The sequence below is a fragment of the Biomphalaria glabrata genome, chromosome 18 (assembly GCF_947242115.1).
Source record: "Biomphalaria glabrata chromosome 18, xgBioGlab47.1, whole genome shotgun sequence".
NCBI lineage: Eukaryota > Metazoa > Mollusca > Gastropoda > Planorbidae > Biomphalaria > Biomphalaria glabrata.
Window position 1 is genome coordinate 11,967,413 of NC_074728.1, and position 17,187 is coordinate 11,984,599.

The 17,187-nt window shown below is 36.8% G+C and overlaps 1 protein-coding gene across 3 annotated transcripts in view; it reads left to right on the forward strand.

Annotated features, from left to right (window-relative positions):
• Positions 1-16,828, forward strand: part of LOC129923990 (uncharacterized) — a 32,907-nt gene extending 16,079 nt beyond the window's left edge. For all 3 annotated transcript variants that reach the window (XM_056017536.1, XM_056017535.1, XM_056017534.1), the window contains exons 3-4: positions 3,633-3,843; positions 15,545-16,828. In XM_056017536.1, coding sequence (XP_055873511.1) covers positions 3,633-3,843; positions 15,545-15,684 — 351 coding nt within the window. In that variant the 3' untranslated portion in view covers positions 15,685-16,828. The remainder of the gene's footprint in view (positions 1-3,632; positions 3,844-15,544) is intronic.
• The last annotated feature ends 359 nt before the right edge of the window (positions 16,829-17,187 follow it).

Sequence of the window (17,187 nt, forward strand, 5' to 3'; positions counted from 1 at the left end):
GTTCTTTTCGAAAACAGATGAACTCGTGGCTAGGAAACACCAGTGACAACATAGATGCCATGGAATCGGAATCAAAGCCGAGTTATTGTTTATGAAGAAACGCATACATGCTGTGGAGGAGAGATGAACAGATGAATCAGAGGATCGACACAGTGGAGAAGGCCATCGAAGAAATAAAGACGCAAAAAAAGTTCACTTGTAGGGTTACAGAGACACTTGACGAACGACGAACACCCCAGATACCAGAAGATCAACTTACGGCCTCTGTACCATGTTGGAATTGTGGTGAACTTGGCCATCTACAAAGAAACTGCACTAGAACATTTTGACAAACATGCCTATAAAAGGCCTGATCGACATAACAGTTGTGCTTGGGAATCAGTCATTTACACAGCAGACGACTTTTTGACCCAGAGATCGCAAAGGGTTAGGGTAAACAATGTTATATCAAATGAACGCATAGTTAACACAGGGGCGCCCCAGGGGGCTGTGACATCGCCATTGTGGTTCATTTTGTACACCAATGATTTTCAATCCGATAGTCCTTTTTGCTCCTTCTCAAAATTCGCTGTTGATGCGTCTCTTCTTGCTCTGCTCTCAGAGAGCTCAGACGTAAATGAGTATTTCAAAGAAATAGAACACATTGAAAAATACTATAAAGATATTTTTTTATTATTAAATGTAAAAAAAAACCAAAGAAATGATAATCGATTTTCGTAGGGAAAAGAAGGAAAATGATATTGTTTCTGTAACTGGAGAGACTATTGAAATTGTGCAAATATTTAAATACCTTGGTACTATCCTAGACAATAAACTAAACTCGAAATAAAGAGTCATCCTTTGTGTCAGGATTTTGTGATTTTACCATCACAAACGAGATACAAGACACCAATAGCAAAGACAAACAGACACAAACACTCTTACAATATGTAACAACTGGTTAAACAAACAATAACGTCCAATATGTATATACACACTCCAATATATAACTAGGTACAGTTACATCCGCTTCACTGCGGGTAAGGAAATGATGGATTTTTTATCTTTTAGTATAAGTATATCACACTCTAAATACAACTATTATATATAAATATATATAAATATAAATATCATGGGCGTAGCCAGGGGGGGGTTTGGGGTTCTACCCCCCCCCCCCGAAATGAAATCCCACCCCACCCCGCAGGGGGGGGGGGATCGGAATTCAGTAATTGATTTTTTGCTTTGATTTTTTTGGGTGACATTTTAATACTATATCATCACTTGCCCCAGCGCAGCTAAGGGGTTTTGAGTTTACAACCCCAGACCAGGGGGTTTTGAGTTTAAAACCCCCTACCAGGGGGGTTTGAGTTTAAACCCCTATCAGGGGGGTTTTGAGTTTAAAACCCCTACCAGTTTTTTTTGCAGTTAGAAGATTTTGATTTTATACCCCCCTATTCAATATAAAAAAAGCAAATTACACACACAAAATTCTATGAGGGTTTTGAGTTTAACCCCCTCTCTTCAGTAGGGTTTGAAGCTAAAAAAAATACCTCTTTAATATAAAAAAAAAGAAAATTACGCACTCAAAATGTTATGAGCGTAGGTTAATGGGTTTCGTCTCAGTTTTGAGTTTAAACCCCCATTCAGCGGGGTTTGAAGCTAAAAATGCTTCTTCAATATGAAAAAAAAAAGTAAATTATGCACTTAAAATGTTATGAGCGTTTAAACCCCTTTCAGCGGGGTTTGAAGGTAAAAAATACCTCTTTAATATTGTTACGAATCTCACTATCCAGGCTCTCTGCAAACTGCACCTTACACCACCAACTTAAAGAACTTGACAACTCAGGGCTTCAAAGTAACGTAACACTTTAATAGTTGAATAAATAACAGCCAATACTGTACTATTGGCAACACGTACACTGTACAAATATCTCTCCGATAACACCGTTCCGCCGTATCAACTCTTGCACTGGCCTCTCCGTCTCGTTCCGGGCTTGCACTGGGTTCAACAGTTCAGGACTGACTTTACACACTAGGCTCGTTGTGTCGGACTCGATTGCAGACCAAGATCAAGACGCCGTTCGTCTCAACTGTACTTGACAGTACTTCGCACTGAACCGTCGTAATGCTCCGTACAGAACCACACCGCTGAACTGTGCTGTAGTCGACCGGACTGTAGTGAACCGGGCTCTGAAACGTCTTGACTGCGTCACCTCCGCTCTTATATAGGGACCCTACTGGCCTTCTCGAACCGGACAGAACGCCGCTCGACGTTACTAGGTGGTCAGATGACTACAACTCTCGTGACGCTTCTGAGCTCTGTTCACGACGGCGATTCTTCCCGAACTGTCCTGTTGACACTCGACTCGGCTGACCGTCGTAGCTCGTCACGGTTGACCGCTCGTCTAGCGCTGGCCTGGGGCGATTTGCGTCGGCTGACTACACACAAACCACTACCCCTCTCTGTACCACCACCAAGTTTATAACAATATTAAAAACAAAGCAAATTCTATAAGTGTAGTCAAAGGGTTGTGAGTTTAGACCCCCTTTTAGCGGAGTTCAATGGTAAAAAATACCTCTTTAATATAAAATCAAGTTACACACTAAAATTTTTTGAGCGTAGCCAAGCCAATTGGGGGTTTTGAGCCCCTCTCCTACAGATGGCTTTTCTTAAAAGTTTAAAACCGCTTTAGATGGTTTTTGAGTTTAAAATCCCACTACAGAGAGTTTTGAGGTGGGAAAACCTCTATCTTCAATATTATTGTAAGGCAAACTTCAGTTACCAAAATCTAAGACCGTAGCTAAATGGGGTTTAGAATTAAGAAAAAAAAAACAAATCCAGAGATTTTTTAGTTTAAAATCCACAACAGATGATTTTGACGATAAAACTTCCCTTTACGATATAAAATCTAAAGCAAACTACAGTCACCTAAATCCAAAAGCGTATTCAAGAGAGGTTATACATTTCTACCAGTTTTGGGGCTCCATAAATAAAGTGCATTGAAAAGTCATCTGCCGAAATTGAAATACACTAAATGTGGCTCAACAAAGATGGCTAAGACAGATTTTAGGAGTTAGTTTTAGAGATCGGGTCTAAGTCAAGGAAATCCTATCCCGAATTGGGAGTCGACACCTTAGTAAGGTTGTGACAGAGCGTCGCATGAGGTTTGCGGGACATGTTTTCCGACAAAATGAATTACGCATACTAAGAGTTGCGATATCCTAGTACAACTTGGCGCCAGTAAGGCAGTAAGAATAGCATTTTAGGTTTTTGAAATAAAACTTTTTAATAGCAGGAAAATGCACTGTAGATACCTCAGAATATTCATTTTGTTGGCTTTCAATACCAGAAATAGTGCTTGGCGACGGGGCTTCGCCCCGCGCTGGGGGAGCGCAGACCCCCTTGCTGGCAGTGGCGGGTAATCTACAATTTTTCGACTAGCTCCAGGAAGAAACATTCTAGGGCATAATAAACGTCTTCCAAACGAATGAAGGGTCAGAATGTAATAAAGATCATGTAAACACACACGCACATACCATTAATTTTTTTTTCGCGGGGGGGTGGTGGTGGTGGTGGGGAAACAAAAATCCCCCCCCCCCGAAAAAAAATCCTGGCTACGCCCATGATATATATATACTTGTTTTCTTTTCAGACTTATCTCAAGCCTTGGTGGACTGTCACATTTGGTGATTTAAATGACGCAAGATGTGCTAATTTCGAAACTGCAACTATAACAGCGTCTACCACGGCTGTTCGAATCGAAGATAGCGGAATATACTTGTGCTTGCTGTTGGTTAAAATTATGCAACCAAGTGGGGCCATATATGTAGGCCTTAACATTACCGAAACTGTAACAGTATTACGTAAGTAGTTCTAGATTTAGGGTTGGTTAGTTGAATGAGATTAAAATGGGGTATTCAATTAAAAACTTAATGATTGTCGTTGAAAATAATTTTTGTCGCATTTTGATATTATTGATTTGTGTATAGCTGCCATTATAAGTAGGCATAACCCTCATTGTTTCTGTGATTATTAATATTTTTTTTTTGATTGTGTATTCAGTTGTAACGATTGTATTTGAAAAGAGCTGTAGTGTCTCCAGAGTCATAAGACGTAGGCGAATTTGGTGGTGATTACACATCTAACAAATTCAATGCGTAAATGCTCTCAAGAAACACAGTGCTGAATCAATTTTTCTTGATTTTAATGCCTTCAAACGCATTTCAGTAAAATAAGTCATGTTAAATAAGTAATACGAAAGTACACATCATTGTCCAATAAAAACCTGAATAGAATATTTTAGTTAAACAAGATTACAAATAAAGTTTGTGTTATTACACAAACTCAGAGGCAGCCCCCGTCGATTCCCTAACGGATCTGCCTATATCTACTAGATCTAGATCTTAAATCTAAATTTGAATAATTAAGATGTAATTTAGATAAGATTAACGTAAAAAAAGCCTAGATGGTCTATCAATAGACTGAAAGCATTATTAAATTTAAATAAATTAGATTAGTTTAAAATTTAGATTTAGATCTAAAAATTGAAATGTTAAGATCTTGGTCTAATCTATATAAAATGTTTGTTTATAAAATGTTTTCTATGTTTCGGATGTTACTCTAGAATTCAAGATAATTTAATTCTTAATTTAAACCTCCCAAAGGACGATGGGGGATGGGAGCGGGCAGACCTTGAAGCCAGGACCATCAATAAGTCCAGCGCGTAAACCGCACGACCAGGCAGCCACCCAATAAAATTCTAAACTAGACATAAAAATTCTAGATCTAGAATCTACAATGATTTTATTAAATTTAAATCTAGATTTAGTGTGAAAAATCTAGATCTACTGTAAAAAAATCTAGGTTCTATCTAAATCTAGCTAATATGTCTTTTTTAAGACGAAAAAGTTATTGAGGTTCAATAAACATTTATGCAACAAGTTCATGGGTACCCGCAGGAAAGGGGTGAAAGGTGGTGTACTTGCACCCACCTGGACTCTAAGCAGCCCAATAGTAGCCATTTTTGCACCATCAGATCAATTTAAATCTAAGTAGCAATGTACAAGTAGTGGCTCCACTGGTGACTGAAGCACGGCTGTAATAGACTAGCCTCAGGCTTATCAGAAATTGATGGCTGACCATGGACGTGCACCCCTATGAATTCTGAGTAACCAAATATTAGCCAGTTTTTTGTTTACACTTTCAAATCAATTAACTTCTGATAAGAAGCAACTTAACATGTAGTGCTTCCAGTGAAAAAAAAAGTTAATTATAAGGATAAGCTAGTAGTAATAAACTAGGATAGATTAATCTGTAGTTCATGTCAGAAATTCTGTGCTTTATTATAGTTTTGCAATTCAATATCGATTAGCACATTAGTCGTGAAGGTTGTTTTTTTTTCATTTGCATTAAAACATTATTATCATTATATTTAGTAAAGTCCTAAAATATAATAAAAGTTTTTTGTTTTCTTGGAGGACAAATCGTTTCCAGCCGTCTTTGGATTTGATATATGTGGAGGTTTCTTTGAAGAAGATTAAAGAGTGCAGTTACCTTGGTACATATATTTACGTCTTACGGAGGTAAAACAATTACACTAGTTTACGAAAGAAATAAGAAAGTTCTTCCCATGCCATCTGAGTCAAAGCGTTGATATGTATCGACGGAGCACTTGCAGCAGCATGAATTAACACCGTTTTCTTAGTATTTCTGTAATGAAAATGCAGATATCTCTGGCACTGAATACATGTTTTTGAGCTTGGGATTTGATAAAGGCAATTGTATTGGAGAAGAATTCATTGGTTTATGCATGTTGTTGAGTCGCACTGTCTGTGTCATTGTCAGCGAATATACTACTTACAGTCTAGACATAGACACACAACTTTGCCAAGGCTACGATGGCTGCCCTGCGATAGGTAGCATTCATAATTGTGTTCAGGCAAGGATTCGTGAAAAAATATATAAAAGCAGACGTCCACTGCACGTCCTACTTGTTAGGATTGACCTGAGCGACGTTTCAAATATACGTTATGCTGTTAGTTTCATCAAGAAAACTATTTCTTCCGTAACAGGCCCAAGCAAGAGCATAGGTGCTTAATTTAAACTTGTTTGTGTGAGAAAAGAAAACCGAGAAAAGACTAAATGTGGCTCTACAAAAAATGGCTGAGACGGATTTTGGGAGTCAGTTACACAGATCGGGTCTCAAACAAGAATATCCTATGCCGAACGGAGAGTCGAACACTTAGTGAGGTTGTGACAGAGCGTCGCATGAGGTTTGAGGGAGATGTTCTACGACAAAAGGAATTACGCATACCAAGAGTTGCGATGACATGGAGGCCAATTCGAGAAAAGCGCAAACAGGGACGTCCTCGTATTACTTGGCGCCACATCTTTATGGAGGACCTCAGAACAGTGGACACCAGGTGGGAGGAGGCTTCAGACGTTGCCAATGACAGATCTTTATGGAGACAGCTTGCCGCCCAATGCGTCTAAGTCTAAGTGTGAGACACGATGAAGTGAGAAATACGAATTCATTCAAAACTTTTAAAAGATCTTTGACTTTTTGGCGTATTTTAAATTAACGGTTGTAAGTGAAACCAGACAAACTCCATATATGTAATCAGTGCCTTCTTCTTATGTGTTTCTGATTTGTCTTGTAATTGTCTTCAATTGTATTATTCATCCGTTCTGAATCAGTTTTCGTGATATTGCAGTCTGCCCATCTTAGCATAAGTGGCCGCTCAACAGCACATTAGCAATCACATTAATGACATAATCAAAAGCAAACTTGACCATGCTGGAAGACAAATCTGGCAGTTGGTGTTGCCGAGAATTTGCAGTCGACAGACACACCGAGCAAAATTCACATACATGCTTGGATTTTGGTGTTATTACAGAACACTGCTTAAAATTCCGCATCTTGATTTGTTAGTTTCCTCATTAATGTCTAGCTTTTCAAGCAATAATAACGCTCAGTTCAACCTGTTTTGTCTACATCCTAAAACGCTGCAATGTACATAGCGAACAAAAGCAATTCAGTAGTAATTATTGACAGTTTGGCACTCCTTTGTGCTGAAGAGAGAGGAACCCCCACTTTGTGAGTACTGTGACTCCCGTCTCACAGTGGAACATATCCTCATTGATTGTACCAGATACCAGGATATTAGGGGAACATTTTTTTAGAGCGCACAACCTAAAAACACTGTTCGATAGTGTCGACCCTGGGAAGGTACTGGGCTTTGTCCGGGAGGTGGGGTTGTATTCTTAGATTTGATTTGTGAAATTGTGAACATATATAATATTTACAAAAGATTGTTACTAAATTATTAAATTTTTACTACCTTTACTATTTTAACTGTGAACAGACCTTGCTTTTAATGATTTAACTGTATGGAATTAAGCTCTTGCGATCTAAAGGGAGAGTAATCCTTGAAGGATTTCGGGCACGACATGGCCTAAATTGTGCCGATGTGCCAAAAATTCAAACTCAAACTCATTGACAGTTTGGGCAGCGTTTGCAATTTTTGTTTTATCGACCGTTCTAGCTACGACTTTGTGCCATGGGTGGCAACTTGCACCCCCCTTCAAATATTCTTTCAGGCACCCATGACCAAGTACTTATATAGAATTTCATTTAAAGAATTTATTCCATATGACGTCAAAGGAACAAAATTCAATACGTCACACGGCCTAGTTAAACCAAAAAATCTATACTATAAAGTAGAAAGTAAGGCGTATGTATGTATGTATGTATGTATGCTAGGAAGAGAGATATAAACCTCCTTGACCAATCTTCATACGACCTATTAATACGAAATGGTTGACTTCCTACTAGTCCTCCTTTATTTTGTGCTGTCAAGCGTGACATTGTACACACATGTGACAATAGTTTTTTTTTATATATATTAATATTAGAATTATAATATATATTACTATATTACAAAGTATTTTTATTTGAGATTATTACTACTTACTACAATGCACATCTTTCTCTCTCTCTAACTCTTTATATACATTGTTATGCGCCCTTTCGCGTTATTGAATCCAATCAATTTACTAAACAGAAGGTAACCTTCAAACCAACTCAGTAATACCGGCGAAAGGCCGAAACAATCAATATAGGTGGAGTCGACGCTAGTGTTAAACAATAAACACTTTTAATCCTCAAGACGGGACCCGTCAAATGTCATCTGTTGCTAGACGTTTGGATATTACTTCTTAATTTCACTGTCCTGATGAAAAGCGTCTTGTTTATAGTGTCTCGTAGAGCGTTCTTCTTTTTAACAAACTTGACGTCATCTGTCACTAAGTAAAACTTTCCCTTAATTCCCGAAACAAACACTTAAGTCCTGTCTGTGTCATTGTCAACAAATATATATTACATGTCATATTAATATATATATATATATATATATATATATATATATATATATATATATATATATATATATGTGTGTGTGTATATATATATATGTGGAATTTATATAGTGTCATGTGCAGTGGCGTAGCTACCAATGTGCGGGTGGTGCGGGCCGCACAGGGCACCAAGTGGAGAGGGGCACCAAAATTCCCCCAGTGTGTATTAATTTCCTATTTCCTTGAGCGTTTCAGTAAAAACGACTAATTGTATAGACACGAGCAAACATAAACTACTGTATTTTAAACATGAACTAACGATTTATAAACTAGTCATGTCGCTATTTTGTTTCTTCACCTTGACTATTTCTTCCATACAATGTAAGCTATAGAACAGTTTGTATCTAATTTACTAGATTTATTTCGGACACACGGTACATGTTGTTACTACACTCTGTAATATATAGAAGAAGAAGAAGATAGGCCAACCTTTTTTTTTTACTTCATTGTTTAGTCCATTGGTTTAATCTAGATATTGAGTTTACAAATATATTTATAAAGTCTAGCTCTAAACAATTGTCTTAGTTTATCATTTCTTTATGATTCTTTATAGTTTAATTTTGGAAATAATTCTATTGTAATGTCAATATTTTAAAATAAGCTAACCTTTGTTTTCTACGAGTTTTTTTTAACTAACTAGTTAATTGTAATACTGTAACGTAAACAAAATAATGAACAGATCTCAAGACTGACTAGTCTGGCTGGCGCCTCAAAACCCTTTTGAAGCTCAGACGGAGAAATCGGCATTTCTGGTTCTGTCCGGTCTGGGTAGACTATAAGGGCCCCATACCCAGATCTATCGGGGTCCCTCATTACCGACCCATCGGTATAACAGACAATGGCATCTGATGGGTAGGACTTTAGTGTAGCTGATGCCAAGTTTTGGAGTATGGCAGGTGTTAATCGTCTCTTGGTGGCTCCCTCTTGCCCTATAAGGGACATGTTTATTTGTGGGGCCGGCATTCTCCTCCAAGGAGGGCAAGTACTAATTCTTCTAATAGGAATTCAATCAGTGGAGAGCCCAGATGATTTTGACAAATTGGCCGCAATGTGGAGGAACGATCACATTTTTATGCGGTTCCTCTCTCTCCACTGTTGCACTAAGATTGTGGTGGGTAGCCTAGAGTCGCCCCTTTTGTAGCGCTCGTAGGCCGTAAGTACCACCCTCTCCCTCCTTAAATGTAAAGGGGCCACGTTTGTTAAGATTTCAGCAGCGTTTGTTGGGCTTGTCCGAAAGGTGCCACAAATGAACCTTAGTGCCTGTGATTGTACTCGGTCGAGTGGTTCGAGGGCAGTTTTACTAGCATATACTTGAACTGTATAGATGTATTCAATTTGTGATCTGACAGACCCTAAGTACAATGTGCGTAGCATGTAAGCTTTGGCACCCCACTTTGTGCTGGCGAGCTTTCTTAGTAACACTAACTTCTCCGAGGCTTTTCTTTCAACTTCCTGGACGTGCTGGAGCATTGACAACTTTCTATTCAGGGTCACCCCTAGATATTTTGGCGTGTTTTCACGTTGGAGTCGCAGCCCACCGAGTTTAAGAAGCCAAGAATGTCGATCCCTAGGCTGAACAGGGACCACGTCGTTTTGGCAACGTTTATCTGAATCTGTCATTTGTCGCAATACGAGGAGATGGTTTGGAGGTCTGCTGTAATGCCGCCTGTATTTGGTCGGCTTTCTTCCCGGTTGACCAGAGGACAATGTCATCCGCATAAAGCAGTTTCTTTGACCGCAGTGAGGTGCGTTTCTTAAATTTCTTAAGTCTAAAGAAGCATCGAGACAATTTCAAGTCACATCATTGCCAGAGTCCACCGACTATAGGCGAGCTGTTATTGGGTATGAATTAACTGAACAATTAAAAGCAACAAAGCAAGATGAGACGGTTATCATTGAATCCAGAAAAAAATGATGAGGCCGACATCCTGAATGATGAAAAAAAAGAAAATACTTCAATACCGCAGGTTCTAGAGACTAAAGGACAGCACACAAGCATGTCTTTAGTACACTCCTCAAAAATTCATACTGAAGAAGCTGAACCATCAGACAGTGTAAACAATACAGAAAGCAGGATAATAAACTCTAGACTGAACGACATTGGAGATTGGCCTGATGTCATCACAGATAATATTCGGATACACCTTGTCACTAAAGGAAATGAAACAGTTCAGCGTATGGACACTCAATTCAGAGAGGCGTATAGACATCAAGAATCAGCATAAGGAAAGGCTAGAAAGCTTTCGAAGGTTTGTTTTTTCCGGCAAATGTCAAACGGCGAGAAAGTTCTTAGAAAGTGGATGTGTGATTCGCCAAAAAGAGAATCCTTATTTTGCTTCCCCTGCACACTCTTCTCAACAAGATCAAGTACCAAATCTTCATTTAAATCCAAAGATGGATTCAATGAGTGGTGGAGGTTATCCCCGAAAATAGAAAAACATGAGACCAGCAGAGCTCACATTCAGTCATCGCTTGCTTGGAGGGAACTTCAAGTTCGCCTGAGAGTAGGTAACAATATTGACAACAAGGCCCAAGATTTGATTATACAAGAGACGAAAACCTGGAGAGTTAGTAAAATTACTATCAAAGTGCGATCCACTCTTGAGGGAGCATGTGCTTCGAACCAAGCTTTATTCCAGACCGAATACATACACAAATACAAAATGAATTTATTACAATATTGGGGGATCAAGCTAAAAAACTAATCATACAGCAAGTAAAACAAGCCAAAATATTTCTCTATTATTTTTGACAGTACACCTGACATCTGAAAGCTGGATCAAACTTCCCAAATTTTACGGTACGTTGTCATGGATAATGACGGGGTGCAGGTTCGTGAGTCTTTTGTTGACTTCATCGACACAAAGGACAAGCATGCTGCTGGAATCGCTGAGATGATTCTAGAGAAACTGCGTTCGGTTGGTTTAGACATAATGGACTGCAGGGGTCAAGGCTATGATAATGCTGCGGTCATGAAAGGTCAAAACTACGGTGTCCAAAAACGTATTCTAGAAGTCACTATTCAATGCCTGCTCAAACCTTTGTCTTAATTTAGCAAAAGTTCGAGCTGCTGAAGCTGAAGTTTATTCGGTAACATTTTTTGGTACACACTCCTTTTTCTTAACTTCAACACACCGCTGTGATATCCTCATCAAAATAACCGGAACTAGCCTTAAACGTTTAGTTGAGACCCGCTGGAGCGCCAGAGGAGAAGCCTTCAAGATGATTAGAGATACATTTTCTAAAATTATAGAAACTCTGGAGACATTAACTAGCAGAGATAAAAATTCATCGACTAGATCTGAAGCAGGTGGATTATTGGTTTCTATTCAGTCTTTTAATTTTCTCACCTATCTTGGATTTTGGGCTACTGTATTAACTGAAATTAATGATGTGCAATTCTACCTTCGAAAACAAGGATTGTCTATTCGAGACTGCTCACTCAAACTAAAACATTAGAGACATTTTTAAGTAGTAATCGAGAGGACATCGCTGAAGCCAGCATTACCTTTGCCGAAAGCGTGTGTTCAGATCTGAGAATCAGTACAGAACCTCAAAAACGTATTGGCCATAAGAAAAAGATGCCTGGTGAGAAAAGTGACAACTCTGTACTTACACACAAAGAAGAGATACGAAGGGAAATTTATTCTACCTTGGACAGGATTGTTCAAGAAATAATCACCCGATTCGAGCAACTTCATGATGTAACAGATAGATATGAATTTTAGCCGCCTTCCCAGCTATTAAATCCTCGGGTCGAAATCAATCTCGATAGTACTCCTAGCGACATTGATAAAAACGAGTTTCTGCTGGAGCGAAAGAGGCTTCAACGGTTTGTCACAGTTTCACCAGAAGCCTCCGAACTTCCAAAACAAAGACCTGTTGAGCTCTTGAATTTTATAAAAAAATATCAGCTAGATGATTTAGTCCCGAATATCGTCATCATGATTTGCATATTTTTGACTATTGTGGTAAGCGTCGCTACATGCGAGAGAAGTTTTTCCAAACTTAAACTGATCAAGAATTACTTGCGATCAAGGATGACAAATTTACGACTCACTAATTTGGCCACTTTGTCCATTGAACAAGAGCTGGTGGAAAAAATTGATTTCGATAAAATTATTGATATTTTTGCCAGCAAGAAAGCGCGTAAAATTCATTTGTAGTATGTTTATGTAAAAGTGATTTTTTTGAATTAACAATATTTGATTAATGAATACATATTATTTTGAAAAAAAAGTAAGGTTTTGCAATGTTATTAATTACTTAGTTGTTGTTGTTTTTTTTTTTTTTGGGGGGGGGGGGCATCAAGATGAGTTACCGCACCAGGCATCATATACTCTAGCTACGTCACTGCTCGTCCGTAAGAATGTATTCAAGAAATGTGTGCTGTTTAGTCATTCAGTGTATTAAAGCCAGACTGTGTAGTCATTCAGTGTATTCAAGCCAGACTGTGTAGTCATTCAGTGTATTCAAGCCAGACTGTGTAGTCATTCAGTGTATTCAAGCCACACTAAGCGGACATGGTTTTCGACTCTCTTATTATTATGCTCATAATTAGTTAATACACTGAATCAAAACTGTGAAGTTGTAAGTATTTTGAAATAGATAGGATATTTCGTCCAGAGAAGTTTGACATCGAGCCCACAGCACCTCAAGCAGCAGAGAAGTGGCAGCAATGGTATAAAAATTTTTTAAAACTTTGTATCAGTAGTATCAGTAGATAATCTAGATACTAGGATACTACTGATAAACTATATCTCTCCTGCTGTATACCAAATGATACTTGATAAAGAGACATTCGATGAAGCAATCCAGACTCTAAAAGGCATCTACATACAACCAAAGAATGAGGTGTTTGCTAGACACAGGTTAGCTACTTGCAAACAAGAGCAAGGTCAAACGATAAACACCTACATGCAGAAATTAAGAATTCTATCAAAAGATTACTACTTTAAAGCGATAACTGCTTAATAACACCAGATGCTATCAGAGATTCGTTTACCAATGGATTAGTGTCCAACAGCATTCGAAAACGTCTGCCTGAAAAGACTGTTTTGAGTTTAAAGGACGCCTTCGATGAGGCTAGCTTACTAGATCATGCTTATCAGCACTCATTACAATATGAATAATCTCAGTTGGAAACTAATTGCGAAGTAACTACACTCACCAATTCTTTGGCCACACCCTCGCCAAATATAACGATTCCTCAGATGGCAAGCAATTCACACACATGAAGTAAATGCATTAGCTAACAAGTGTTACTTTTGCAGCAGGGTTAAGCATCCCCGCTCTCAATTCCCTGCAAGGGAAGCAACATGCAATTAGTGCTTCAAAAAGGATTATTTTCACAGAGTATGCTGCAGCCTTTGAGTTTATACAAATCTACGATACCCATTTTCATCAACAGTGTGCAATTAAAAGCCCACGTAGACACGTTATATTACAGAAAACAAGTATTAATACGGTTTCTGTGATTGACCCCATAACCTCTTCAGTTGGTCTTTAACACATGAATATACTAAATATAGTCCATTTATTTCATGTTTAAATCAAATTAACCTTCCAATTTGTGTTTCTAAAGCATTTGTACATACATTCATTCGCCATAGCTTCAACTTATCGCTGGCTTCTAAATATAAATCTATACACAAGCCAATGGTTTCATAACAAAATTGGATTTAGGGTGATTAGCTATTTTTAGCTCCATTTATAATATTTATATATATATGAATTCATGCATTGGCTTTACTTATAGCATTATTATTTCATTAATTGTTTCCAATGCACTATTTCAGTGACTATATCAGCAATACGCAAGATCCGCGGGAAGCGGGTAATATCTGGCTAGTTGATATATATATATATATACTAGCCTGACATTACCCGTGGCCTGCGGGTCTAAGTTTGTGTTTACTAATCTAGTGAATTGTATTTAGATGTACGTTAAACTTAGCTAATGATCCTTTGGAGTTGTTTCTCTTTCGCTACGAAAATAAAATTAGTTTTGAGAAAATGGGTTTACCCGAGGCGATGCATGCATATCTATTAAAAACGAAAAGAGCGATAGATTAATAGTACAATTAAAACGGGTTTACCCGATTTGTTAAATAAATGGGATTATAAAGTAAACAACTAATTAAACGAAATAATTTTTAGTATACTATTCATGAATGAATATAGGCCTATCTCAACATGGCTTCGCAGTTTTCGTAAACGAATGTATTAAAAATGCTATAGAAAACCAAATTTGAATGTTAATTTGATCAAAATATGAAATGAATGGACTATAATTAGCATGTTCATGTATTTAATTATAAAACTATCTGTGCGAAGAGAAGTTTTATCATCTTAGAGTTTTAGATCTAGGAATGTGTAACATTACGGTATTGTCTAATGAAAGAATGTTCGTCAAGAAATCTGTAGTCACAGATATAAGGAACTAATGTATGTAAAAAATGGTTTTGAAAAACAAATTTGAAGGTTAATTTTATTATATAATGAAATCAAAGGATCTTCTTTTGGATTTTCATGTGTCAAAGTAAAAAACTATCTGCGCAAAGTGTATTTCTTAAAATTAGATCTAGGTCTAAATCCTTTCGATCTTTTCTCATGTCAACATTGTAAACATGGCCTAGATCCATAAAATACTATAGCTGTAATAGAGTTGGTCTTTTTTTTTTTTTTGAGGATCTTAAGTTTGTTTTAGGGCCACAATAAATACACTACGGTCTAAGTTAGTACCCAAGGAACATTTCTGCCAAGTTTTATCAAGATTGGTCAAGCGGTTTTTATTTCTATACGGGGACATACATACATATATAAATACGCCAAACATTCTACTTTATAGTATATTTATATGTATATGTATGTATGTAATTATAGATGTATGTATAGATGTATGTAGAAAAACAAACATGAATTAAAAACTAAAAAGAAAGTTAGGCACCAAAAAGTAATGGCTTAGTTTTTCTATATATCTAGTAAGTAATAACAGCGTGAACAAATTAGTGATGAATCAGTCAGTCAGTTAATCCACCATCAAGGACCAAGAATCTTTTTTTTTTTGTAGATTGCAACATTAATTTTGTGATCGTTCCTTTTTACATTTAGCATCTCATATATTTGTGAATTCTTTTTTCGTAACAGCATCAGTAATGGCAGCCACGACAACCCAAAAAGTGAACGCGGGAACTGACAGGATGCCTCCAACTACCACAAGCACAAACATGTGCACCTTTCTCGTCATGGCTATTATAGTCTACATCTGGCGTCTGGTGATGTTTTAGGTTTAACCTAAGAGATCAGAAGTCATAGCTTAGACCTGCAGAGAATAAACAGGCATTAAACATTCTATATATACATTTAACCAATGCAGTGTGCAAAAGTAAAAGTTATGTATTTCTTTACAAAACAAAGGCTAAGAAAGAGGTTTACAATGGTCAAAAACAAATTTAGAGTCTAAGAGCGATGGAGAACATATGGGATTAAAAAAAATGAAAATAAATAACTGATATGAAAAAAAAATAATTTGAATGGTTCAGAGAACGAAACCCTTTTAAAATAATAACATTGGCATGCTTTACTATTACAACTCTAGTCATTATTGATATAATAAGACTGAGAAAATAAAAATAACATTTCTTGCAAAGCGAAATCTAGTAAAATGATATTAGGGCGACATCTCCAAAAAGTGCAAAACTTCGGTTCTTAACCGATGGAATCATCTATTAGTCATGTAAGAGAAATTTAAATAAACTTTAAGACATCTAAGACAAGACTTACCTTAATGTTTGTGATCAATTAAGCTATAACATAACCATATCTATCTGTCACTGAGCAGTATTTAACCATTATGCACTTGCCATTTGCATTGGGTTATTTTTTAGTTGTCGAATGAGAGAGATAAATTCTTCGGAAATTTGCCGTTGAAAGTACGGTATATACTTTGTGTGCAATAAAATAAGAAAATAATTTATAAGTAAGAAATTTAGCAACTTAAAAACAAGTAATTTACTTTTGAATATTTAATTAAATTAATTTTATTTTTTAGTCATTCACGAAATATCGAAACATTACATGTTAAAATTTATGTTTATATCTGATATCTCTAAATGATACTCCATGTAAAGTGAATAGCACAATCTGAATATATATTTTATTTATCGTAAAATACGTTTTCATTAAAAAAAATCACACACTAATAAGGCTAGTCTTCAAGCATTACAAATTCACGAAGAAGCAGGATTTCCATTGACTATGCCTCCACCAGCTGCATGAGTAAATGATGATGACATGTTCGAAGCTGGACTTGTCAGAAAACCAAATTAATTAGATTTTTATTTTTTGATTAAATAGATGAGACGTCCAAATAAAAATATGTAAAATATAAGAGCATAACGATATTAAATATTCCATAAGTCCTGAATTCAACTATCTTAGTTTACTTGTTTTCTTATTGTAGATCTTTATTTTAGTTTTGTATAGTTTGTGAGATATTTGAGTGTCCTCTAGTGTCGAAGGCGAATCTGATGAGTGATTTTAGATGAGTAACACTCACACATCAAACTAACAAGCAAGCCAAAAACATCCGCAACAATCTAATATAGATACATAAAACTATTGCAATGTTTCGGAAGGAAAGTTAAGTGTTAAATCACATTTTCATTTGCTTTTAGTGTTACATTTTTATCTACATCCATTCTCAGATGAAGTTAAAACTTCGCACAATTATCCAGTAGCCTAGACTAGACATGTATAAATAAAAAAGTAACCGATTAGATAATTAACTA